Source organism: Plectropomus leopardus, chromosome 1 (assembly GCF_026936395.1).
Source record: "Plectropomus leopardus strain MGB_pleo_1.0 chromosome 1, ASM2693639v1, whole genome shotgun sequence".
In the NCBI taxonomy this organism is placed as follows: Eukaryota; Metazoa; Chordata; class Actinopteri; order Perciformes; family Serranidae; genus Plectropomus; species Plectropomus leopardus.
In genome coordinates this window covers 32,238,262-32,266,147 of record NC_142176.1, presented here as the reverse complement: position 1 = coordinate 32,266,147, position 27,886 = coordinate 32,238,262, and the positions used below count along the sequence as shown (strand labels likewise).

At 40.3% G+C, this 27,886-nt stretch overlaps 1 protein-coding gene across 2 annotated transcripts; it reads left to right on the top strand.

Annotated features, from left to right (window-relative positions):
• The first annotated feature begins 9,892 nt into the window (after nt 1–9,892).
• irx6a (iroquois homeobox 6a) lies at nt 9,893–15,313 on the top strand. Of its 2 annotated transcripts, none has more exons than XM_042488641.2 (7): nt 9,893–10,233; nt 11,352–11,580; nt 12,402–12,511; nt 12,787–13,082; nt 13,298–13,972; nt 14,233–14,344; nt 14,721–15,313. In XM_042488641.2, the coding sequence occupies exons 1-6, from the start codon at nt 10,220–10,222 to the stop codon at nt 14,337–14,339; spliced, it is 1,431 nt and encodes a 476-aa protein (XP_042344575.1). In that variant the 5' UTR covers nt 9,893–10,219; the 3' UTR covers nt 14,340–14,344; nt 14,721–15,313. The 2 variants fall into 2 exon arrangements, with proteins under 2 accessions (XP_042344575.1, XP_042344567.1); XM_042488633.2 differs by having other exon boundaries at nt 11,302–11,580.
• Nucleotides 15,314–27,886: the final 12,573 nt, after the last annotated feature.

The window sequence follows — 27,886 nt, the reverse complement described above, 5'->3', positions numbered from 1 at the left end:
ACAATGACGGAAAAAAAAAAAAAAATACAAAGATGGTTGTGTAGCCCTTTCTAATACATCCACAGAACAAAATATACACACACAGTGTTTTACAGTGTTTTCTGGCGTAATGTCCATCCATGTTCAGTGAGTCTGGTTAAGGCATAAATCTTGTCCTTAAAGAGCGAACTCAACATATCACACTCAACCAACCAAGATAAGTCAGGGTTCTTCGCCTAATGGGCCCATGTGACCCCTTCATAGACAACCCTGGCTCTAACATTGCTTTTTGGTTGGGCAATATTTTATTATGAACCTGTGTGCTTTAAGGAGAGGTTTTGAAGTGTTTCCTTTTGTTATATATCTTATGTATGCACTTTCCTATAAAAACACTTAAAACAAATAAAAATTATAAGCATTATTATTCGTTTTCATTTCTGCCGCTCCAAGGTAAAACACCCGCTCCACTTTGTCAATGACGTGCACTTCAATCTCCGTGTGTTTCTTTCCCCTATTTAGCCTAAAGGTAACACCATATATTTACTCTCAACACCTTGGGGTGACACTGCTGTGCTTGCCGCTTGGAATTTAAGCCGTGCTAAAGAGCTGTTTTACAGCCCCCTCAGACGCCGCCTGTGTCAATTTGTTTTCCCACAAGCAATGTAAACACAACACTTGTTGAAGGACCCTCATTCACCATATATTTAAAAGGAATGCTGTTACCTCCTCCACCCTCCCCTGGCGCACCACTTTTCTCTCCATATTTTACCCCTTATCGTTCTCAGAATAAATATCCTTGAGATAAATAGAAGACACGTCCACATTCTAGATATCGCAACCTCAAAATGGAAAACATCTTGAACTGAGCAGGAGAAAGAGGATCCTAAAAGGAGCCAAGTTGTATTTCAAGGATACTGCCCCCTTATTTAGAGGCGTCCGTGTTACCCCAGAGCAGGGGCCCTTGTGGAGATCTGATCCAGTCCTCCTGCTTTCTCCAAAGTAAGCTTGACAATCTGCAAATCAGAAATTAGCCTTAACAAGGCAAAGTTGAAACAAAAGTGTGTTTTTTTTTCCCTGTAATCTGATGATGTACTGGCCATGAGGCCAAGGTCAGGGTTCATTCAGCAACCATGTACTGAGCTCGTTTACATTAACCAGTGAAAAGGCTAATCAAAGGTATATGATTTCAGCCTCTCTACAGTTAACAGGACCTTTTGATGTTGGCAACCATGTAACATCTGCTTTTAAGTTGGATGGATTGAGGGAGCCCCATTCTTCTTTTTTTGCGTTTCTTTTTTTTTTTTTGTTCTTAGGTAGATCCACATTGGTCGACGGAGAACGACCAAAAAAAAAAAGATTTCAGAAAAAGGAGAATGAAAGGGAAATGAAATAACCATATCCAAGTGGAAATCCAGCTGATGAGGCAGAGATTTAAGGAAGCAAAAGGCATAACATCATGTTGGTTGACACTGGATTTTATTAGCGTGAGTCTGTGCTTTTTATTTAGAATACACAGGAAGTCCTCTTTTTCCTCTTGTCACAACCTCAGAATTAAATCATGCAAGGGATATTTTTGTCGTGACTTTCAGATACAATAAAAGTCATACAACTGCAGAATATAAGCGGAAAAAGAGAATCTACTAAATGTGTTTGTAGTCACTGTTTAGATAACATTCTTGAGATAAGAGTTGAGTCATGCTCTGGTTGCTGAGCTTGTCAAAGCTCTGTGTGTGGAGACCAAACCAATCAATGGTTAAGGATAGAGCAGAAGTGTCAGATTTTTTCCACGGACATGGAAATATACAATCATTAGCTCTGCAGCCTGACACGATGTGGCTGCAGAGGAGCTGAAGACAAAGACAAATGTTGCAGCAAAAAAAATAAATTTTTTGCTGCATCTGGATCTAGTTGGGAGTCGACCATGGAGGGACCTCCACTGGCTAAGAAGCAAATGAGGAACAGAGGGCCCTGAACGATTGAACTGTCATTGGTAGAATTGCGATTTCCATCCTATCGGGGGCTCTGGCTGAGACTCGTGGGGTTTGGGTATCTATACAACTAACACAAAAATCTGTCTGGTACCAGTTAGCGCTGAGCTGGCACACTTACCTGGACATGAAATCAATCAGGTCAATTTTCTTCTACCTGTAGCAAAACCAGAGCTAAGTGATGATGACAAACAATTGCTTGCTATGTCTTTTTTTTTAAACAGGACGTTCAATCAAAACAAAAAAAATGTGCCTTCTTTAATAGAAGATAGATTTTCACTTACGTTTTTCATCAATGTCATGCGAGCCTAATTCAACGCACTACATAACTTTGCTTGTCCTGTTCTCTGCCTTGACCTACGGGAGAAAAATCAAAGCGGATATGTGAGGGCTTTAGGAAGAGAGACATTTTCCCGACATTGCATCGGGCCTCTGAACTTTCAGCTGAACTTTTAGCATGTGTTAAACGCTACACTGATGTGATCGAAATTGACACTGCTATGATACGAGAGAAGAGAGGGCTGCTCAGCATTCTCCATCATCATACACCCACACACACCCCCACACACACACACACACACACTTACATGCACGCACAACCCACTGAAAAGTTCACAGTCCAAGCTCACTGCCAGGAACCGAGGAAGAAAAATCCAAAACAATCTTTTTTTTTTCATTCTTAAAGAAGAGCAAATCTAACTGTCAGCTCAGTGAGGATTATTCCACCACGGTTGGCTCCCCAACTTCCCCACCGTAATCCACCCAAAAAACTCTCGGTGAAGCCTTTCAAAACAATTTATGCAAACAAACATCAAGCATAGCTATTTGTATTGGCACCACTTTGCAGTAAACCAGACTGAACCAAGACCAGATGGGGCTGGGCCTTTTCTGTCGCCGTGTGGTGCAACACTAGAGGCAGCTCAGCAGACATGTTCAACGCAGAACACTGTCTTCTGTAATGGAGAGTGTTTCAATATTTAGACCACTTCTCATCACATTCCCCACTTCTGGGTGTAGATGTGTATATGTGTGGTGGATTGCCACAAGGGCACATAAAACCACAGGGGGGAATATCGCAGTCATTTCTGTATTGTGTTTTCATTTTGTTCACAAATCTTTACTTGTTTCCAGTCTATATCCCTAAAGAGGACTATAATCCAAACACACTGGGTTGTGGGTGTCCTTCACATCTCATACAGCACTTTTGCAAAAAATAGCTCTTGTTCTTGAACTGATTCCGCTCAGGTTTTTTGGAACTTTATTGCTATCACGAACCGGCTCGTGTTTCCACCAGTTATGAAGTCCTGCAATGCAATATTGTCATGATACTTAAGTCAAGAAACAATATTAATTCAATTTTAAATGTGTTGCAATGCGCTGGGTGTTGTGATAACATATTTTGAAATATATTGCAATTCAATACATTTTTTTTCAATTGCAAATTATGTCACCAAAGGAAAACTTTGTCAAAATCTATGTTATCTACTAATATAAAAATTTCAGTCTGTTCACCTCAATTGAGTCATTTCTATTGCTGCACATTGAATCTAATCTAAAGAAAAATATTATGTTGTTATTCAAGTAGACTACCAAAAGTTTAATTTGTAATTGTAATATTAAGAATTTATATTTTTTTAAAAATTCCAGGAATTATTCTATCGATACCATATTGTTACACAAAAATGTTGTGATACTATGCAGTATTGATTTTTCCCCCCGGCCTTATGAACCATTGTAATCAAAGATGCATCATCAATGGACAATGCATAACAGGAGTAAACAGTTAGATGGTGGATAGTATTGATAATCTGCAGACCTTGATTCTATTTTTTATTCTATTTTATATTATATTTTCTTTTTTTATCTTCAAAAAACATGCATGGACTAATTATTATTGATAAGATGACCTAGACAACTATTACGGGCAAGATTCCAAATTCTTTCCAGCCTGTAGAATATGACAGGACCATTTTATGTCATCATGTGTGGCACATCAGGTTTAGGGAAACCTGCTGTTTTTTTTAGTTCCAGCTGAGAACCAACTTTTTGAGTTCCAGACCAATTTATTTTTGGTCGAAATACTCCCAACGGTTCGAATTTAGATGCGTAAACCAGAATGGAACACGTTCCATGTTGCTGAAAAAGGGCTAATATTAAGCAATCTCTTTGATCACTTCCTTCTCAACTTTTGACCCCAAAAAATGGCTAATTTATAAAAAGGGGTTATATTAAATGTTGATAACCAGTTGCTCAAAGCTAAAAGCTGCACTGCATAACATAGAAGTTCCCCTGCCTAGAAAATATGGCTAAACATGAGAGAAAAGATGCCGATACATACCATGACCCGTCTGGTGTTGACAGCGGTGGCTGTGCTGTGGCCGGTAATTGGACTGACAGTAATAGGAACTGTCTTTCTGCCTCTGCGGGCCCTAGAGATGGGCCACAATGCTGCCGTGGATTTAGCAGCTGCAGTCAGATGGAAACCATGTAACTGCAATTTTCCTCGTCTTCCTTTTTCTTCCTCCGTTTGAACGCTGACATGATCATTTATGAGTTGAGTGAATTTCATGACCCTAGGGCCCTTGAAACCTGGTCAACCGCCAACATGCGATTTCAGAAATACATGGTTGTCAATGAGAAAATGAGCCCTCCATTCGTCATTCCAGAGGAACTTGTTTTTTTGCAGATACATGTATTTACCCGACAGCAGCATTTTGCTGCTGCTGGCCCTCCGCCTTGAGGGAAAGTTCGGTTTGAAGTCAGCATCCATCTCGGCAAAGACCACACATACACAAACACGGGCATAGTAGCAGGGAGGTAGCCGACACAGACTTTCTTATTGCCGGCGACTGAAAATACATATTTGATCATATTCAGGCCCAAATGTGAACGTTAATTCAGAAGGAGACGCGGATCCACACAACGCCACCACAGGAGCTTTGACACACCCAGAATAGACATGTACACACACCACTTGCCAGCGAGAACACACATAGACAAAGAGCCTAAGGCCCCAAGATGAGAGACGGCACATGGATCCACACATCATATGATCGACCCGCAACCTACCCGTCCACACACACACATCTCTAGACACCCCGGGGAGAAAATAGACACATTCCTCCCACTTCGTTCATCGTCTCTCTATCTCTATAATACACACCTACACTCACACAAGCTGTGCAAGCCAGGCTCTCGCTCCATAAGCAGTTATTTCCCAGAGTCACTGCCAGCACTCTCTCCCTCTCTCTCTCAGTGACAAGCTACAAATCCCTGACACCACCACTGATGATAGCTTTACAGTAGAGCCTCAAGGGGACTCTGGCAGCCAGCACACACAAACAACACACACAAGCCTCGTTCTCTCTCTGTGTCTCTCTCTCCCTCTCCCAGGAGCCCCAGGGGCCTCTGGGATATGCGGCTCCCAACACAAAATGCCTAGGGTTTGTTTGAGTTAAACATCTGACTACAAGCAATCAAAGTGAGGAGGGTACAAATGAAACACCAATTACGCCTGTCCATTAATGCACAGATTTGTGTTTAAATTGTGGAAAACAAAATGTGTAATTATGTTCTTTTAAGATACACATCATCTTTTAAAGTCAAGATACCAATCAAAGCTGCAACAGCGCAGCGGCACGACTTAAACAACAATCAAACTTGTCATCAGTTATCACTGGGGTTTTTTTCCCTCCTCTACAGCAGATTGATTTATTGAGACAGTCGTCATGATGTGATACTTGCACTATCTCTTCTTCTCTGTTTGATGAAGCTTTAATGACTCCCTCTGTGTGCTGTAATTATTCAGCAGCCCTGGGGATGTTTGTTTTGGTGTTAACCGGCCACTGCTGTGACCATATTCGCCACTGCTCTATTATTCCTTATTACAATATTCATTACTTTTCTTTCCATTTTGGATAATTTTGCAGCACTAATAATGCTCTTCACGGGGGGAAGTTTGTGTGTATGTGTGAGCGCGCGTGTGCGTAATAATTCCAGATCACAAGTGCCTTGGATTTATTGGCATATACCAATTTGGCTTTAATGAGATCACACACCTCCAGGTAGGTGCAGCTTCATACCCTGCTCGGCTCGGGCTTCTCCCTCCATCTCTCCGTCTGCCTGCCCTTATTACCATTTCATACACCCCCCCTCCACCTCCACTGCCGCTGCTACCCCCAATCTGATGAAAAACCAGAGAGGCTTTGTGTGGTTCATTAAGTCAGCATAGGAAATGTATTAAGTAGGAGAATAGGGCTGGGAGCTATTGAGTGTTGACTTAACCTTTCCAGTTTTTTTTTCTTTCTTTCTTTTTCCACCCAGTGATGCTTCTAATGGAGGATGCGTGCATTACTCAGTCTCATTAGTAACCACATGGATCCGTTAGAACAAGATATAATAGAGGTTTGGACTTGCTTATTCTTAAATAACTATAAGGGTGAATGCCTTTGTCTGCTAGTAGTTAAATGTTCTATTACATGACCAGTCTTGGGTCAAATGGTATGTCTGCGACTTCTAACTGCCAGAGTTTGTTGCAGCCTGTTAAGTAGAGGCCATTGACTTTTTTGTATCATGAGAATGCAGGTCTGCGGGATGCTAAACACTGGACATGATACTGAATTTACTTGCAACACTTTCTTGGGATTATCTGAACTGTTGGTGCTCTTTGTCTTGTCATTTGTAACCATAGGTGTAGATTTCAGGGGGGTACAGCAGACAAGTGCCAATATTTAGAGCATGCATTTGTCCTCATTGATAAAAAAAACATGAAAGTAGTAGAAGACTTTTAATTGACAAAATTAAAGACATTTACACCATAAATTAATGCAGAAGATCCAAAAAGTTATGCATAAAATTCACCAGTGTGTAGAAAATTAAGTGTTTCATGTTCAAAATGTTCCAGCAGAGGACCCCCAACCCACTTTTTCATATGTGTCCTGCACAATGTTGAAATTAAACCTATGCATGTGCTTGGAAGTGTCTCCCATTCAGGACGTACTCCTCAAAGAGGAGTGCATCATTTTATTCACCTTTCACAGTTTTATTTGACCACAGCCCAGATTTGACATAAATGAAACATGATTTAAATCCAAGGTAGTGCGTGTGGACTTGGATAGAGGCTCGAACTTGAATTGACAGCTTAAGGATGGCTGCTATACCATCCTGCCTCTGAAGAAGCCACTCTCTGCTTTAGGACATTGCTCCTGTAGCATTAAAAACTGCTGGGAGAGCAGCCATCAAAAACCTCTAAAATACTTTGCCAAAAGTAATTCTCCTTAAAAAAAAAAAAAATCCAGAAAAAAAGAATCACTAATTGCCGATGTCAGCCATTTAGCTGCTAAAAAACAAAACCTTGTTACAATGTGATCACTAAGTAATCCAGACAAAAAAAATGTTTTAAAAAAAATGTCTCATTGTGGGTTGTCACATTTTAGAGGGAAGGGCACTGTGGTCAGTCTGCCATTACAATTAGTGTTCATTTTGGCCTGATTCTGTGAGATCTACACTGACTGCTGGACATGCATTATGCATGAATCTGTCCATATGCACTTGGGCCATCATGCATGCCCTTGTAGAAATGCATCGACCACCGGCATGCAATTACATTTAGCTTGATTCAACCTTCTCTCCGTGCACATTCTCCTGTGGAGTAACGCTTTTGGCATAAAGGTGTGTATTCTACTTGGATGATAAGTTCTGATATCAATTATTGATGGTAAATGGAGATTTAATAATGTTACATTTTGCTCATTGTTGACATCTGTGTTATTCCTACTTCAAGTCTTTTTATTGTTCAAGTAAAACCATGGAGTAAATTTTGTGATTCTGATTTTTTTCAGATAAACTAAGGATCAAGTGTATGGTGATGAGTTGAGAAAATATGTCCCCTTCTTAAGCTCAAAAAACAATTAAAAAAAACATAAAACTGTCTGAAAATTGTATAGTCACAAACTAAAACCAGAAGTGTTTCTCTTATATTTTGAAAAATATATGTTTTGGAGATACATTTTTTTCCTTGTTCAGATATTTGATCCAGAACACTGTAAATAGCCAACAGACATAAACAGTCCCTTTTTACTTTTTGGCTTAATCTATTTAATCTATTCAAGATGCAAAAATAGCATTGCAATATTTAACTGATTTTATTTTATTTACACTGTACCCATTTTAAGAGAGTTTCTGGTAACTTAACATATTTGGGTGCAGAATGAGCGGGCTCTAAGCTCAAGTGAAGTGGAATGCAGGAATTGAACATTGAAATGATCAACAAGTTGGGAAGAAATAAAAATAAAATGCATATTTTATTCAAAAAAATAACTCATTATAAGTTTGATGCACTTTAGTAACATGGGGACCAATGCTCACTGTTTAGGGCCAACAAGTTCCCTGCTGTAACTTAGTTTCCTGTCAGAAGCAACCAGCACTTGCCAGAACTAAAGCCATGGTTTATGTGTGTGTAAAAGTTTCTATTATTGCCTGTGAGTGTTTACTGCCCAGGCACTTCCCAGAGTCTGGACCATGACCACTCTGTCCACTCTATATCTGTGGAAAATCTCTTGACAGCAGATCTTCATCTCCTACACGCGGCTCTTTAGCGCCCCTCTGAGAGGAAGCCCATAATCGCAGATGCGTCTCCAAGGGAGGAAACGCCATACATCAGTTATGGGGAGGCAGGGGCGCCGAGAAATTTGGCACAAGGTATCAGTCGTGACAACGGAAACCTTACACAGCTCCAAATAGTCAGAAACAGGCAGATCATATGACTCAGTAGGACTGATCATCGCTGTCACTGTCAATACAAATATAGTGTGTATAGGGGGAAATAACAGACTCCCTCCCTCCCTCCCTGCATGTCCCAGCTCAACAGCACACAGGAGGGGGGCACAGCTTGTTTATGTTTATGTGAGAGAGCGAGAGAATTGGTGATGGTTGAGCTGCTGATCTAATAAGGCTTAAAATTATTTCGCGTTTCATTCACTGTGAGGCAGCATCATTCCTTACCCATCTTTCAAGTGAGCATCATTCAATTAAAATGCAATTCTCGTCGCCCCCATCCACGGATATTTAATTAGACTGGGGAGCAGGGCTTCCACTGTCTTTTTTTTTCTAGCACAGCTCTTCGGATTTCACCTCTAAGGCATATTTTCACTCTGTTAGTCGTTGGTTAAACAAGGGCATGTATCCATTTGTTAATTGATACAATTACGCATTACGCGTAATGGTCACGTAGGTCTCCAGGCGCGCATCAATCACTGGTCTATTGACCTGCCAAAAACCCCTCTAACCGTTCCTGCTGGGACTGCCCCTCTCTCTAATAGAGAAAGATAGAAACATCATCGTCATTAACTCCGGGATGGACCTCTGGCCAGAGAGCCAGAGGCGAACAGAGGTCGAGAATAAAAAAAGAGAAAAGAAGAAAAAAAACAGTCTTAGATGTGCGCATTCAATCAGCTTTAATTGTGACAGATTGTAAATAAAAGAAACAATATTTCTAACAGAAAGTACTGTAGTTTTACATGTTTGATTCCTATTTGCCTGAGTGAAAAGAAAAAAAAGTAATCTCTTCCTAAGTGTGTGTGTTTGTGAGACTGCCAAAAATATCTTTAATGTCTCATTTTTCCCTCCAACTTCACAAATGGTTTTCATATATGTTGCCATGCCACAATTTCATAATGAAGAACTATAATACAATTTCCGACACGTTATCTCAGCAAATCGGTGAAGAGTTCTATTACAAAAGCGAGACAAGACTGTGTACAGTGCACCTTAAGAAAAACCCTGCGTTGGACGTGATTGGCAAAGACATTATTCTATCCTTGGTACCCTGCCGTTCCGGGATTACAGTGACGTCACGCTGATACCCTCGCATGGATGAATGCTAAAGAACTATAGAGCCACAAATAATAGCACAAGCAGAGTCCATATCTTGCAAGTCTTACGTTATCCTTTAAGCCTCCTTCAGCTAACACAACAACAATTTTTTTTGCACTTAATGACGCTTAATTTCATTTCTTATCGGGTCCTTGGGGGGGATTATTCATTCATATAAAACAATCTGCAGCTGGTGCCATCCTAAAGTCTCCCTCCTATGAGTGAAGTCATCTATTATTGAGCGAAAGGCCGTGCGTGGAAATATGTGTAAGACGGTGGATTTGAAGTAGAATTGGTTGCAATCGATCAAGGGTGAAGAATATTGCTGATGGTAACAAAAGAAGCAGCTATGTCTTTCTCGCAATTTGGATACCCTTACAATGCAACTTCACAGGTAAGTCTCTGCTTTTTTTAATTTCTCCTAAGTGTTGTGTACACATGCTCACTCACAAAAATTGCTTTTTTTATTTGCATATTTTCCTGTTCTACAGTAAGAGCACTTTTCTCTATAAGAAACATTAATGACTGGGTGACTGCTTTGACAGTATTGACAGCTATTTTCGTGTGCTGCTTTTGTTGTTGAACCAAATATCGATGTACACGCACCCGTGTCCAATTACACTGAATTATGAATGAACTCACGTGTTTTTTTCTGATGACAATAGAGATGAATGTCACCTATTGCTCACCACGACGTGTAATTGGGCTGTAACGCACGCTGTACACACTCGCAAACTTTCTGTTTTAATAGGACATGTGGGATGTTAGACACCTTGCATTTTATAGAAAGCTTTTATAACTCAATTAAAGTAGTTTATTTACATTTTAAGGCGGTATCATTACGCGTAATGACAAGTTCGAAGAAGTTCAAGTCGACCAGGGGACAAAAGTTACTCTCACAGAAAAGTTGTCACCCAACTTTTACCTCGATAATATTTTTAAACTTTCAGCAAAATATACGTGTATAAAAAAATAAATAAAGTCGTGATTTACTTCACACGGACATTATTTTTCTAACTTTATTTTTAAACCGATGATAATCTGGAGCAGGTTACTTTTACGCACGGATTGCGCACACGTCTTTCCATCTTAATATCTATTGGAAAAAAAAAAAGATAGAATTCAAATTTTCACTAAAACATAAAACGGGGACAACGTGGTGATATCGCTTATTTCAATGCAAACTTGTGTCTCTCAATTTAAAAATTCTCCGAAAAGTGACTTACCTCGATTTAGGGCAGGTCACAAGTTAAAATAATGACACCTGATTCGGGATAACTGAACTTCTGTGAACTAAAAGCGAGCTCGCATTTTAACTTGTTTTGGAGGTTCAACACTAAACTCAGTGAGCAACTTATCTCAGACATCTCATCGCCTACAGTCACTTCAGAGCTGTCACAGGCATCCAGATAAGAGCTGAAACAGCCAATGACCATGTCTATCCACGATTCTCTTCATGCAGTTTTTCGTGTCGGCAAACCCCAGTACGACTTGCTGCGATTCGATTTCCAGGTCGGTCTCTGACGGGACAGGCGGCTCCCAGACCGCCGCTGCCGCCGCCGCCGCTGCCTCCTTCTGCTGCCCGTCCTACGAGAACCGGATCCTGGCGAGCAGCCGGACGGAGCTGAACGCAGCGCTGGGGATGTACAGCTCTCCCTACGCCGCAGCGGCTGCAGCCAGCCAGAACTACGCCAACTACTTCCCCTACAGCACCGACCCATCCGCTATCTACTCCACCCTGGTGGGCTCACTTCAGCCTCATCTGATGCGCCAAGGGGGGGGAGGGGGGCTCAGGCTGATCGATCAGCTGGGTTTTGTTCATCAATGTATATCACACTGCAAACGTATCCGTCTCGACATGCCGTTTAATCCAGCATCCAGTCCTGTCTTCTTCCCCATAAAGCAAGTCAAAAATCCTGTCACTCACTGTAGGTGAGGGGAAGTGCTGTAGAAGCCACGCAGAGGAACTTGAATCAAATGTTATTAAGAAATCCTTCTCATTCTTCCTTCATTTTATATATATATATATGTATATATATACATATATATATATATATATATATATAGAGAGAGAGAGAGAGAGAGACTCTTGTGTCTGTTCCTAAAGCAGCATTTGAAAAAGAAAATTGTTTTACTCTGCCAGAATTTGGCATGTGAGATTTGGAGTGGATAAAGGACTAAACAACTTGTTAAGTGGATATTTTTGCAGTGCAACTGTGACTTTTCCTTTCTTTATTCTCTCATGTTAAATGTCTGAAGTCAGCTAAAACTTTCTGTTAGTGGAAATATGGCACTTTGTACCTGGAAGCAGTCTAAATTATTAAAAATATATATATTATAATTTAAAAAATACCGTTCTCAGATCATACATGGCATATTGTACTTTAAACCTGTAAAGATACATTTAAAAAAGATATACTGACACGGGGAATATTTTCACTCTTGGTTAGAGTGATACATTTTTAAATTTAAGGTCATAAAACAGTCCATTTCTTTATCATAATTTTCTAGAGAAATCTAAAAAATTCTGAAAAATAATAACAGCCTTCTTGTCTTTTACAGAATCCACAGTACGACATTAAGGACAGCACAGGCACTTTACACTCTGGCATCACTCAAACAGCTGCATACTATCCATACGACCATTCACTGGGACAGTATCAATATGACAGGTAAAATATGCGTTACTTTTTGTCCACTATGAGCGTTGGAAGACCTGCCAAAAACTATTCTACCACTGATCATTAAAAGTAGCCGTTCACAGGAGGGATATGCTGCATTCAGATCAAAGGTCAGAGTGTAACTCCACACTGATACCTGCATGGAGCGCAGCTGTACAGCAGGGAGTAGGGATATAGGATATCTGAGAGGGTAGTCTATGATATCCTTCACTTACTGCACTAATGGCCTCTGTCTGTGTGTATTTGTGTGCGCGTCCCTTCTCCAGATATGGGACAGTCGACTTTAATGGCACAGCCAGGAGAAAGAACGCAACTCGTGAAACCACCAGCACCCTGAAAACATGGTTGTATGAGCACCGCAAGAACCCCTACCCCACCAAGGGGGAGAAGATCATGCTGGCCATCATCACCAAAATGACGCTCACCCAAGTGTCCACGTGGTTCGCCAACGCCAGGAGGAGGCTAAAGAAGGAAAACAAGATGACCTGGTCGCCAAAGAACAAGGCCAACGATGACAGGAAGGATGATTTTAACAAGAGCGACCAAGAGTGCGTCACCAAAGGTAACCTACTTTTGGCTGACAAAAAGTTCAGCAATTTAATTGTTAAACCAAATATATGTTTACGTACAGTAAATAAAGTGCAAAACAGTTTCCAATCATTGTTTACATGATTGAAAGTACATTTCAAAGTTTTCTGAAGAATCTTTGCCTCTTTAAATTTACAATAGGTAACTTTTCGAACAATGTTACCTAAAAATCTTATTTCCTCTTTGCAGATTCTAGTGATTGCAAGGAAGAGAAGGATCTGCATCTAAGTGATCTGGATGACATGGATGATGACGACTGTGACAAGCTGGACAGTGACAGCGAAAAGGCAACTGCAGATGAGCAGGACCTCCAGAGGGCCATGGCAGCTTCTGGAACCCCTCAAAAGAGAGACTGCAGCTCGGAGCTGCACCTGAGTTTAACTAACAGCTTCCATGCGTTCCCCTGCGCCATCAAAAGTGTCACCACCCTCCCTCCTCTCCCATCTGACTTCCTGGATCCAGTGGTATCCAAGGCACCCTCCTCGACCGGCCCTGCAGGGACAGTGTCCCTGTCTCACTTTGAGGCATCAGATAAGCCTCGGATTTGGTCTCTGGCTCGCACAGCGGCTTCGGGGGTCATACTGAGCCATCAGCAGCATGGCTCAGAGCTGAGGACAGGCAACTCAAGCGGAGACTGCCAGCTCCAGAGCGCCAGGCTTACAGGGGCTCTTAGTGGACAGTGTGGGGGCATGAGAGGCCTCCATGAATCTAGCAGTGTCACAAATACTGAGAGCCCCTTCCCCGAGGGCTCGTCCTTGCACTCTAAAGTCTATGGCACTGGCAGCTACAGTCACAAGGACCTCCAGCTGCACTGTTCATCCTATGCTGCACTCCCAGACACATGTCAGTACTCCAACATTGAAGGTATGTCATCTTATACCTGCAGCACTATATTACACGGTATAAAATGTGTCTCACATGTAGAGTTTTCTGTGTGATACAGACTGAGAATTCCTATTGTCTAGCACCTGAAAGAAAAACAGCATTGCCAACTATATTCTAAAAATGTTCAATGTGTTGTCAGATATAGAAAAGCACATTTAGGGTTATGAAGTGAGGAGGCACTTTCTGCCAACTTGCACCTGAGGCAAGTTTCTTAGATATGCTTTTATTTGGGTGTGTAGGATTCTCTGGTGGCAAAGCAGAGACACAGTCATCTGACCTCAGTGAAGCCTGCGGGACCGTGCAAAATGACAAGGTCACTGCGTTCAGACCAGTTATGAAAAGGTGAAGCAGGTGAGAGTCTGCACTGAACTGGAAGAAACTAGTGAAGTCACGACACACTCACTCACACTCACACACACACACTCTCTCTCTCTCTCTCACACACACACACACAAGACACAGAACAACAGCATTAAACACTCACAGGTAAACAAGGGCACACAGACAGTCATTCACTTACTTTTCGTACTAAATTTGATTTTATTTTTCTTTATCTAAATATATCACTGGTGTGTGCTTTATGTCAAAAGTAATTTATAATAACCATCAAAAAATGAGACAAAATGTGAACATTTTTTCTTGCAATCAACTTGGTTTGAAAAACCTTGTTATAAAAACTAACTTTAAATCTTATTTTAATTGCTGCTTTGTTCTTTTCCCCTCCTAGATTGCTGGAAACTGCACCACAATAAAAAAAATGGGACATTTATTATGCACTAAAGGACACACTGGCCGAGTAGCGGCCTCAATATGACACATGGGAGCTACCTGGCGCTGCTGCAGTGAGAGCTGTCAAACTGTGGACGTGGCTATCATTTTGCACAACTTTGTTTTTATGGTGTTAAAGACTTTATGCAAAAATCCTACATGCAAAGGTACGAGAATGGCCAAATAAAAAAAACGGCCGAATTTGTGTATGGCAATCGTGTAGAGTAGCAAACCTATTTATTTCTCTATATGTATTTATTATTTTTGTTATGTTGTCCGTTTGTTTATAATCTGATGTGTTTATTTGTTGAATTCGTATCTCCTTTGAGTATTTTGTCACATGTTACGTTTTACTGTGGCTTCGTGTCATTTTTGCCTGATGTAAAAGAGAAAAAGCTTGTCGGACATAAAGATTGACCATAAAAGGACCGGATCCCCTGTGTTGCGCGTTGACCTGGAGGATTTTTTTGTCATTGTGTGTTTTAAACTGTGAGCTTCTTCTGTGTTTTGCCATTCGTGGCATTTTTTTAAGAATACATTTTTAGCAAGAGCTTTCGTTGTCTGCGTCATGCTTATTTATGGGCGTCCAATCGGCCAATTAAAACATTCGCGAATGTGCATTTGATCAAAGTTTATCATCTTGACTCGACGCGTAAAGGCGCAGCGCTGATGGAGGGTCATAATTCAGAGGAGGACGTGAGTGCAATCCACAAGTTGCGGAAGAAAGGGGGACATCATCCCACTATTGTCAGCATCTAATCAGAAGTGGCATCGAACACTTTGTTACTGTTCAGGCCGAGCAGCGAGGCAGGGACACAAGATGAATGCTGCTTTGTCCCCTGTGTAGCGAGCCGCTGCACTAACTTAACATTGTGTTAATTAAAAGGTCATTTGTAGGATCAAACCCGGCAGAGAAATTCACACGGTCCATCAAAGTCCCTTTGATTTGGCTGTTTTGCTTGCAGTCCATCTCGTTACATGGGCTAACTTTTGTGACTCTGCTACAGACAGCTGTAATAAGATGATCACTGTAGTCTGGGATGCGCGCTGACGGTCTGAAAAAGTTTTTCATCCTCACATGTTAAACTTTTCAAATCAAACAGTTTCTTTGCAAACGACAAAGGGGTGCTGTATAAAATAAATGTGTTTGCGACACTGATTTTGACGCACTATTCTGCCGCACAATCTAAAAAAAAAAAAAAAGAAAAGAAAAATCCAGTTTGACAAGTCTCTAAAACTTATTTTACGAAGCAAATCGTGTCAAATAAATTTTTTAACATTTTTTTCTCTGCATAAGTCTAAAATGGAAAAAAAACTGCTCGTGGTACAATTGAAATTGTTTGAACAATATTATTAAATCATTGTTTTCCTTGGCCGATTCTGCTCCCTCTCTGACTTGATCTCCTGTCTTGACTCCTGGAACCAGTGAATTATTATAACACCAGCTGGCAAAGATTTACATTTTATGACTAAATTTGATTCCACCCCAGAAACAATACCTGCAAATAGTCCTCGCAAAAATAAAACGCGATTTGAGGTCGTTCTTGTGGGATTATGTTTGTAATAAAAGTATTTCCCGTATTATGGCAATTCAGGCTCAATTCAGAGGCGCTGTGGTCATCCTGTGTGTCCTTGGCCAATGGCGGAGCTGTCCGTGATGCACGGAGCCTGGTAAATCCAGGAAAATCTACATCATGAGGATGAGGAAGGTCAGGAATAATAACTTAGGCCTATTTAGATTTTTTTTTTTCCCAGTTCAATTTTTCTTTCTGTGTTAATCTGGGACCCAATAAATGATCTGCGTGAGGCTGAAGGTAAAAACAAATATATATATATTTTAACATAGCCTATAATAATAAAATTTAATAGATCTATTATAAAGGTCTGAATATCTAATGGCTGATAATGTTTTCCTTTTATAATCAATAAAGAGGACACATTAAAGTGATTGGCATCCTTGATGAAGGTCAAATGAATGAATTAAAAAAAAAACATTAGATCAAATTTTCAGCAAAATGTGAGGAGGAAACCACTCCACCTGATGAGGCCAAATTACGTCTCATCATGATATGATGTGTCTCCATCAGTCAGTAGGCCGATACTGTAACAGTCCGCCTGTTAGTGACAAGCTGCTAACAGGGAGCCTCTCCTCTCCTCCTCCTCAGCACTAATCAGTCATGATGCCTGATGCAATGCTCTTTACGTTCAAATGTGGGGTAGGTGTGTATCAAATATTTACAACCAAATTTAATTAAATCGGACCCTGTTATAAAAAAAGCCCTTATGCTATTGAAGGTAATGATGCATGCGCAATGGGATTACCACCATGGCGATGTACCTGGGGGAAAGCATAGATAATGGCCATGATGGGCTCATATAGCAGCATGTGCCTGAAGCAGCTAACAGGTCAATTAGTCTACAGTGTATGGTGTTTTACATATGGCTAAAGCAGCTGAGACATATCAGAAAGCTGTATAGAGAAGCTGCTCTGGATGGATCAAAAACCACATCTGTGATCTGGGTAGAAAAAACATTTCAATAAATGAAATGAAATAACATAATGAATATATATTCATCACAATTCTGGGTTGTTTTTTTTTTTTTTTTTTTTGGTGGTGGTGGACCCAGGGGGAGGGGACAAACACAAGGCACTCTGTGACATCTTTAATCTGAGGCCAGACAAGGAATCTGTGGCAAACTACAACGTTACAGAATAATAAGTACCTTAGGTAGCCTATATATGCACAACTGAATCTCCTTAATACAGGCTTGCCTCTTGGTAAATTACATTTTTCATTCGGGGAGGGGGGAAAGATGGTGAGTGCTTATGAGAGCATGTTTGCATAATCCAAAACAGATTTTAGATAATCTGTGAATGAGGCACAAATATGCAAAAAAAAAAAAAAAAAAAAAGGAAAACAAGCTACAGTCAACATGGATACTTGAATGAGGTTTGACATTATTAATCTGTGACCGTCCCTTGTGAGGATACAAAGGGTGTCTTATGCTTATATGTCTGTTATTATCAAACACTTCCGTAAGTGTACAGTCAGTCAACCCCCCTACCCCTCCTCTACTGTCATGGGGCTTTGATTCTGTGGGCCAACTTGCTGCTCACACCCTATGCTCTTTTCAAGTCAGCAGGCCAGCTGACTGTCAGAAACCACAGGTGTTCTTAAATTCATTGTTTAGAGTATATGTACTCCCATATCCTCACTTTCAAGCAAAGAGTACTGTGTAACATTCACAATATCAACTCAGAAAAGTGAATCATTTCAGCGAACTGAAAGAAACTTTATATCCCTGAGAGCTGCAAGGTAATAATTCTTATTTATTGTAAGTCTTGTAGGTCACCTTTAGGGGGAACTACGCCCCTTTTTAAAAAGTCATACATGTTATTTCTATCATCTAAAACAGTTCAAAAATATTAGTAAACTTAAACAAATCTTCCAAAACCCAAAGCTTGTGTGCCCAAACTCAAACTTGTGATGTCATGAGGATGTAAAGTCTGGAGCTGTGAATTGGGAAAGATCACAGGAATATTCTGAATATGTGGATACATTTTCTGTTTAAGAACCGAGGACACTACAATATAATAAAGCTCATTTGGTATAAAAAAGAGAAAAAAGACATTCCTTGGGTCCACAAAATTAAGCTCCCATTTACTTGTCTATGGAGCAGCTCCAGACCTCATACTTGATGACAATTTTGAGACTTAATTTTTTCATTCCTGGCTTTTAGAGAGTAGGTTATGTTCACAAATATTGAATGAACTTTCCTTGACTATGGCAATAACATATTTTAATTATTCATTTAGGTGTTTTTCCCCTTTAAACATTTTTCCCTCTTTGTTGTGCAATATAAATGTTTTCAAATACTAGACAGAGAGTAGGAATAATATTACTTATCAGTCTGTAAATTTAACACAAATCTTTCAAATCAGTATAAAAAACAATGTGTTATTACATGCAATGGCCTTTACATGCCTTCGGATGTATACAAAGCACATTCATTGCCAAGGCAGTGTCAAATGAGATGAACTACAGTGATACTTTAAATTGAGTTTGCAAGTCATATTTTAATAATTTATGCATGAAATCCTTGCTTAGAATATCATATCAAAGGGGGGTCCATAGTTCAATGTGAGTTTTTAGCAACAAATATTGTCGCCCCATTTGATGTCTATATATTTGTCTATCCTAGACTGTATAAATAATGGACATAGCTAACATGATGTCAACATTGGTTTGTGGACTGCCATTTTAAAGCCTCAAGTTCGGCATTTTGGCTGTTGCAATGTTGGTTTTTTGGAACCAGAAGTGACCATATTTGGATGAAAGGCTGGAGCTGTGGGGGAGCGAGGGGTGGAAATTACTGAGAAGCTGAGGACACTATCGGCAGATAGCCTGCACCTCAAGAGGCCACGCCCTTAAATATGCACAACTTTAAGCTTTAATAAAATGTAAAAGAGTGAATATTATATATTTTTTCAAATCACTTCCTGTTGAGTTATTATGAATTCAAAAATTAGCTACAGAGACCAACGTTTTTTTTTTTTTAATCAGGCTGTAAGCATATTTATTTCTGCTGCAAAGATGGGCATTTTAACATGCAGGTTAATGGGAATTTACTCTGATTTAGGGCCAGCCTCAAGTGGCCACATGATGAATTGCAGTTTTTGCCACTTCCGCATTGTCTTCATTTTTCAGCCTAGGAGGCTACTGCTTGGTCCTTTTGAATAAAGGAAAAACACCGAAAAAATCTTTCAAAGAAAAGGAAAAAAAGAATATCAAGTTCAAATGTTTACTTAATAATAAAGTAAGGGTTTTGTATCTCAGCACAGAAAACTGGTTGGTACTAAATATACAAGTAATTTAAAATGTGAAATATACTGCACATTTAAAACAGAATAATGAGATAAGGACAACCCATCCATGTATCCTCGTTTTATGCATTTATTGTTTTACTGCTATTTCTGTTATTAACCGCAATCTCAAAGGGGCTGAGTTTAACAATGACTGTTACTGTGGTATGTTGTGTGATATAATGATATAGGTCAATGAGGGGTTAACTTCTGACAAAGCACTGCCAGGAACATCCATCCCATGTGCACTTTACATTCAGGCCCCCACTTAATGAGCATGTGCCTGGGACGTAGAAGAATATGAATGATTCTGACACGATAGCAATGGCCTCTTCGTATTAAATAGGAGCCATAATAACAACAACAACATCGCAAACAATAATTTGCCCTCTAGTTTTGACAAAAGAGGCAGCATGGAGGTGCCATTTGATGTGTCCCACGCTGGGCAGCTAAGGCTCATAAAACAAAGTCTTTGTACCAGTGGCTCAGAGTTCAGATGAGGGGGACAATATACACACTTCATTACATTTTGTCAAAAGGCGCAATGAAATGTGTGTGGGACATTGTGTCTGTGCATGTCTCCCTCCATGGAATTTCTGATTGCCGATGTTGCTACAAGGTCTCCGCTAATGAGTTTTGTCAAAGACAATTATGGACTTGGTGGAATGGCCAGAGAGGGGATGAAAAGCTGGCTTTGTGCGGTTTGGGTAGATGTGGCATTGCGACCCCTGCTTCTTTCTATACCCTGCGCTTGACCTGTGCTGTTCGTGTCCGGAAAAAAAATGCAGGCCTCCATTCCATCGGCATGGCTATACTTTAGGGAGAGTGATCTGCTCCAGCACCTTTGCCCTTTTTATGCATGTCCCCAGCTGGACCCCAGTGAACCAGGCCGGAGAACAGCACAGAGTGATGTGCCATTTCCCAGGGCCTTGTTTCTTTGTAGACCTCGTTCCTTTTAGAATAAGTAGGCTCTTGGAGTTTTCTCTGGCCTTAAAGTCTTGTAACCGAATTCCACATTTCTTTTTCACCTCTCGTTTTAGATCACTAACAGTCTTTTACTGCCTAATTGTGACCGAACTGGCTAGCCTCTAGCTCAAGTCATATTACATGAAGGTGTAACAAAGCTTTAAATCTTTGTTTTCATGGTTTCCCATGATTGTCCCTTGGTGTCAATTCCACTGCAAAAACCAAAGGGCAAGGTCAATCTCACTCTTACACCATATGTGACTACTGGAAGGAGTGCACATGGTACTCAGGGGATTAAATGTGCAAAGACCGCTATGTTTACTTTGAACATAAACAGAAATAAGCAGGTCAAAAAGCCCCAATCACACAATAAAAGGCTAACCAACAAGGAGACACAATAGAATCAGTTCTTAGTGGATGCCAGCATGAGAGGAGCTTTCATGTGCGGCCTGAATCCCTACATTGTGCCCATGGAGGGCTAAACTGTGTGCACTCTTGTTCCTGTTATCTTGTTTGTTCTTTTATGTTTGTCCGCGGGACTGTCAGTTTTTCTGACCTAAAGTTGGCGTCACCACCATCAAAATAATCTCCTGTGTCATTTTAATGCCCTTTTAATAATCCTCCCGCATCTCATTTTTAATCTCGCTCTCTCCTTCTGTTTTTCTTCCCCTTCATGCTGGGCATCTGTTGGCCTTCAATGCCTGCTGTTGAGTCTACATTTGACTTTTTAAACACTGTGTATCATGGCATAGCCGACCACAAAATAGGCATAAATCCTAAATTCTACAGTTTCTAGAAACCATGCCACTTTTGCTGCAGTCAAAACAAATTTTAGTTATAAAATGTAATGCACCTAAAGTGCAGTTTTATGAATCGCATGAAAGAAGAGGAGGCAGAGCTCATGTGTCTGTTTATTGATATGAAAATAATATGAAAAGTCTGGGTGTTCTGGCTGCGGTGGCGGATGAGCGTGTTAATTCATCTTCCAACCATAATCATTTTATACCTCATGCATACTTTTGTCTATTGGCACAGTTTGATTTAGACTAGGAAAAAAGATACAGATAAATACTAATCCTGTATTAATCATGATGTTTGAAATTCAACAGAATTAGCTATGACTCGGTTCATTTACTTTATTTTAGGTCACTGTTATGTCTCACTGCCCTTAAAACTTATATCACTATTAAGTCTGAGCTGCTCTAATCAACATCTATACCCTATAAACTTACTTTATGTAACCGTATAAAACCACTGCACATAACTTGCCCAGAAAGCACATTTCCACCTCCAAGTCCTCAAATAAAGCAGTTTGGTCAGTGGCCCTGTGCTTTAAACTATGATGTTATAGGTAACCCTCTGCTGTTATTTTTGGATGTGTCAGTTTTCCGCTCGTTGTATGCATACAGTGTCTTTCAAAATTAACTTCTGTTTTCACAAGATAATTAGGCTTCAACATCAAAACTATCTGCTTAAGTTTAGGAAGAGATCATGGTTTGGGTTAAAAAGAAGTTGACTTTTGGTTTAACATGGGACACTAACAGCGACTTCCTGGGTGAAAGTCTTTTGTTTGTTTGTTTATCCAGCCCGACCTCTTCCCTATACAGTAATGCACCAGAATTTGCCATGGGGTGCTTATTTGTCAGATATCATATGAATTCTTTTATAAGGACACATTGTTTGACAATGTAAGTAGCTCTGAGCATTTAATATTGCCACAGATGAGTATATGTTTAAACTAGTTGAAAATCTAGTGCGTCGCAAACAGATGCTAAAGGGAGTCATGTTTGTTGGTATCTGACGCCAAGGGTCTTAACAAAGCGTTGGTATTTGACAACCTGGGAATGAGAACCGGTTGACCCAGAACCCGATGACAAAAAAAAAAAGTTAGCAACTTGCTGGTGCCCACAATGGAGCAATTAATACCTAAAGATATAGATTTTTTTTTTTATCATGTGTTGGTGGAGGCCAAAGCAGAGCTAAAATAGAATGAATAATGGAATCATAACAACATAATAATAGTAATAAATGTATTTACAGACAATGTTGCTTCATGTCAGCTGGACATGAATAGTGATAGGGGATATGGGGTGGCTGTGTTTTTGTCAGCTTGTTGTGATGTTTTCTGCACTACTGTGGTAAAAAAACAAATTATTCATGCAGCTGAAATCTACCTTTAAGCAAAGTGTTTTAGTTGCGTGACCCATACCAATTAACTCTGGTGTAATGTGAACCTTTATTTGAAACACAGCAGCCTTCTGTTATACACAGACATGGTGTACATTTTTTTTTGTGAAGGAGATTGTATGAAAACATAATAACAATGCATAATGTTGCTCTAGCTGCCGAATGTGCATTCAGAATGTGCATTTTTGCATAAAGTAACAGTGACGGGATAGAAAGATGCTCTACTATTTGTCCTTGTTTACTTAACGGGACAGTCAAAAATACAGTACATAACTGGAGTGTAGTGCCCTCTGTTGATACAACTCTCACTTTCCATGGTGTTCAATTGTGTTTTTATAGGAGGGACAACAATATTATAATTTTGCAGTCATTCTGAAGCTGTAGACTTTTATGATGTTTGTTAGGAGTTTTTTGGTTTAGTAAAAAAGTCCCATACATATTCTACAAAATGTGCAGACCAATACACAACATGGTAACTCCACATTACATGGACACAAATCACATTTGAGGTCGAACCTGTGGTTTAAACTGATTTAGGATGAGAAAAACTGTGTCAAAATAGGTTTATTTTTGTGAAGCTGTGTTGGTGACAGCCTCCGGAGCAGTTCATTTGGACTGCAGACAGCAACAATGTTCAGCAACAGTATTCCGCAAAGCAGCAGCCGCACTATCAATTCTCTCCAATTTATGTCTCCAATTTCCTGAGTTCAGCCTGTGCCAACACCACTGCACATTTGACAGATGAAGTCCAGCATAAGAAGCCAGCGGCTTGTCTCTCTTGGAGGCTCTACACCTGACTGTCCCCCCCACCCTCCGTTCTTCACAGATATGCAGCACAATGAGTAACTGAAGCAGTAGCACCTTTAATGAACAGCCTCCTCAACCTGAACACAGAGTATTTCCACTACATTAGTTTCATTGGCATCATGCAGGCAGGAGGAAAACTCGCAGCAGGGCTGTGTAACAGTATGGTGTCGACAGCACTCTTCTCCACTGGGCTCTGCTTGGGGGCCTGCCTCTCTGTGTGAAGCTCCTGTGTAGGATTAGACACTGGTGTGCAAGTCAAATGGCTGCTAGCTCTAATGGAGTCTCTACACCTGCCTGATGTCTACATCAGCTCTGCTTACTGATACTTATGGCCCTCATATTATCTCAAGCAGACACACTGTGGAATGCAGAGGCATATCCAAGAGCAGTATCTTCATGATTACAGAACGTGTCATTACTGTGACAATGCTGACCTCAAAAACATATGCATGCAAAGCGACTAAAAATGACAGAAGAGCACTTTGAAGCAATTATGTCATGTTGAATACCTACAAAAAAGCTCTTGATCAAAAACAAAAGTAATTTAAGATGCTGGGGAAAGAACCTCATGGCCTGTAAATCAAATCACATCCTTTAAATACATTGTATGGAGGCCATGAAATGTGAAAAATGGCTTTGTTTATCACAAACAAAGTGAATAGGCTCTCATCAAGCTGCATCAATGCATGGGCCATAAAGAGCCCCACAACAAGGCGTTGTTGTTGTGGTGGCATGCCAGTCGTAACGTGGCTTTGATACGACAGAGCAAATGAGAGGCATCAAAGAGGGGCAGTCGAAACACGCTGCACATTCTACAGCAGAAAGGTAAACAGCTGAGGGGAGACGAGGACGAAGGAGGGAGAGAGGAGGAGGTGGAGAAAGAGGAGGGAGCAGCAGAGGGAGGTGACACACAGACCACACATTTTCAAAGTTCACTCTTAAACACAGTGCGCTCATAAAAGTACAGGTCCCATTATTCACGGGTGGGATTTCTCTCTCTCTCTCTCTCTCTTTCCCTCTCTTATAGCATGCAGGCAAACAGCCCAAAGCCCCGAGCTGTGTCAAATGATGGAGCATCATAATTACGCCCTTTTTATTGGCCATCTTATTCCAGCTATGACTGATGCTGCTCCCAACCCTAAGTGTTTCCATTTGCACTTTCATGTGGCAAACGAGCAGAGAAGCCATGGCTCGCCTGCCTTTCAAAGGTGGGCTGACAAATATTTATGGACTGACGTGAAGTCACTTTTAATCAGGGCTGGTGACCTGTTCCTGAGGAATCTGGCCGCTGGAACACGCTTATCTCCTCCGTAATAAATGAGCCTTCAAAAGGCCCCACTGTGCTTGCATTATGCGGTTGTCTAAAAATAATAACTGACACATTTCTTTAGAATCACTCATAATCAAGAACCCAGAGGAGGCAAATGCAGATCCCTGCTGTAACATGGCAGAAATAAATCAATGACCTCCCTCTGCTGGTCAGAGGCCAAACTACAGTAGAGTGAATTACCAGCCCCTTTGACTCTGTCTGCGTTCATGAGCAGGGGGGGTGCAAGGAAGGTAAGCCAGGGGTTTGTCAAGGAAATATTCTTTTAGCATAAAAGATTGTTCCTAATTCAGTGTTTTGGATAACTTTATTACATTTGTTCTATGCCTCCTTTTAAAGAAGTTTCAGGCATGAACACTCAAAGAACAAGGATGAACAAATTATGAACAAATTATCCACATCCCGTGAAGCCAAATCCCTTTAAAACTTACGACTAACTTGTATTACCTAGCATCAGTCAAAAGTACAGACCAGTCCTATCCATTTTTAAACTGTGTTGTAAATCCTTTGTACATTACTGTGGGGCAGCTGAGGATGTGATGGATGGCAGAGGAAGCCAAGAAGAGATCTGTTGATGAAGCGCTATTAATAGAAATTACCCCAAACTTCCAGACTTTATATCCAAGCCAGTCAAGATGTACTGTAATCCTTTGCTTTGGTTTAACTTCTTTACTGTTGTCCCCATCCTGCACTATGTTTTATGCCGTCTAGTTTGAAATCTAGATTTATGATACCAATATGTTCTTTTCCATGCTTTAACAGCCTATAAGGCATTATGGGAGGGCTCCTTTAGTGAAAACAGATATTTTCCTCCATATTAGGAGTTATGGGGAGAGTGATCCTTAAAAATGAAAGCCATAAATCATTTCCCTCCACGATTATACCATTAACAGGAGCATGGTTTTGTCGTTTAGGTCATGCTAATAGTTTGGGCTTGAGGTTGTGGCCGTGGGGAAGCAGCACAGAGCGACACACGTTCCCCTTTGCCAGCAAGAGGGAGGCGTTATGAGAGTTTGTCTTGGTGGTCCTGTGTTAGTGCTTCAGCTTTCTTAGCCTGATCACTGTAGACGTTATCCGCATCTGCTCTGGATTTCGCCTCTCTATTCCCCCCCACCCCTGTCTCTCAATTGGACTTTCTATATTGGGCCTGCATGGTTGTGGTCTTCCAGAGAGACCCCACGACAAACTATCGGAGCATTTTGCACTCTACAAAAGGCACCGGATGCCAGCAGAGTACATATTAAATTTGTTACTAATTTTAAACTTGGCATGGCGGACCACGTAGCTGCCACTAGCTCACTGGAAGCAGGCGGGTTCAGCCCCACTGCGACCACAACCACAATACAAACAAAGCATATGGAACAGCAGCTCCCAGTGTACTACTGACAGTAAATGTTTAGAAAAGGAACTTTTAAAAATAACCCAGTGTAATAGAATTAGTGGGAGAGAGGCGCCTGGCAGCATGTTTTCCCCTTTTTCGACTGATGTACCAGATTAAAATAATAGTTTGAGAGGCATAACCAAAACTAAGGGAAGGATGGGGATGCTTTTGTGTTTTTAAGATCATTCTCATGAGCTGCTTGTGGCTGGGAAATCCTGGGACCTGCCTAAACTTCCCAGAAGAGCACTTTAAAATCTGAAAATCTAAATTTAATAACTCATTGGGCTATGTGTTAAACAATAGCTGTGAATGTCAGTGGTGGAAAAAGTACTCAGATCTTTCACTTAAGTAAAAGTAGCAATACCACTGTGCAGAAACACTCTGCTGCAAGTAAAAGTAATGCATTCAAAATATTACTTTGTTTCAAGTATTAAAGTACTTATAATGCAAAACAATGACTGCTGTTAAAACACTGTATATTATATTTCTGGATTACAATTATTGATGCATGAATGTAACACATCACTTAAATGATAAAGCTGGTAAGAGTGGGGCTCAAACTACTTTCTACAGCTTTATCTATGATAATAAATTGTAATTTATTAGTTGATAATACTTTTTTTTATCAAAATAAAAAAAATTAAAAAAATAAAAAAACGACAAGGTGAGCAGTATTTAAGCTTTAAAATAAATGTAGTACAATAAAGTGAACAATATTTGGCAACCTCCTAAATTAAGTGGGGTTGAAAAATAAAATAGCACAGGCTAAAAACAATTAGGGCCCCAAGCTATAATATTATCACAGTACTTAAGTAACAATATAATATTATTACAATTTTAAACATGTTGCCATATGCTGAGTATTATGATAAAATGTATTGCAATTTATTACCTTCAACTGCAAATTATGTCCCCAAATAAAAAGTTTGTCAACGTCTGTATTATGCAATATAAAAATAATTTTTCAGTCTGTTCCTCTCACTTTATTTTATTGCCACAGACTCTATCCAGTGGACTAAAAAAAGCAATTGATTTTATTATTCTAGTAAGCTACCAAAAGTTTAATTCGTATTTGTAATATTAATCATTATATATCATTTATATAAAAAAAAAATAAATAAATACCTGGCATCAGTGCAGGCGTGTAACAACACAATACTGCCACACAAAAATATTGTGATACTGTGCTGCACGAATCCTAGAAATAACACAAGTACCTCAAATTGTACCTACATTCAGTATTTGAGTTAATTTCCTTATTTACTGTCCAACACTCGGAAAAATACACCAGAAGCCCGAGGACTTGGATGCATTTCATTTCCTGCCTTGTCCAGCAGCAGACGTGTGAGCTGCAGCCATGAAGTGTTCAGTGTCAGTGTGAAATCACTGCTATTAGCACCCAACACAGCATCAGGCGGATTTGGATCTGCAGCTTCTGTTGACAAGGTTGCGAGGTTTGTTTTATAGGTGCATGTCTGTGTCTGTGTGTGTGGCTATTTGACAGTGTGAAACTCACTGGGATATTCTCGGCTCTCTTTTCAGCTTCAGCCTCTCTCCTCCAGTTCATGCCTATTGTCTAAGTGGCTGTGTTAA

What these genes read in the sequence shown, in the direction of transcription:
- irx6a (XM_042488633.2), top strand. Translation starts at nt 10,168, where the DNA reads ATGGTAACAAAAGAAGCAGCTATGTCTTTCTCGCAATTTGGATACCCT. An exon ending in CCGCTATCTACTCCACCCTG is followed by an intron (nt 11,581 to 12,401) that starts GTGGGCTCACTT and finishes TGTCTTTTACAG; the next exon opens with AATCCACAGTACGACATTAA. An exon ending in CCAAGAGTGCGTCACCAAAG is followed by an intron (nt 13,083 to 13,297) that starts GTAACCTACTTT and finishes TCCTCTTTGCAG; the next exon opens with ATTCTAGTGATTGCAAGGAA.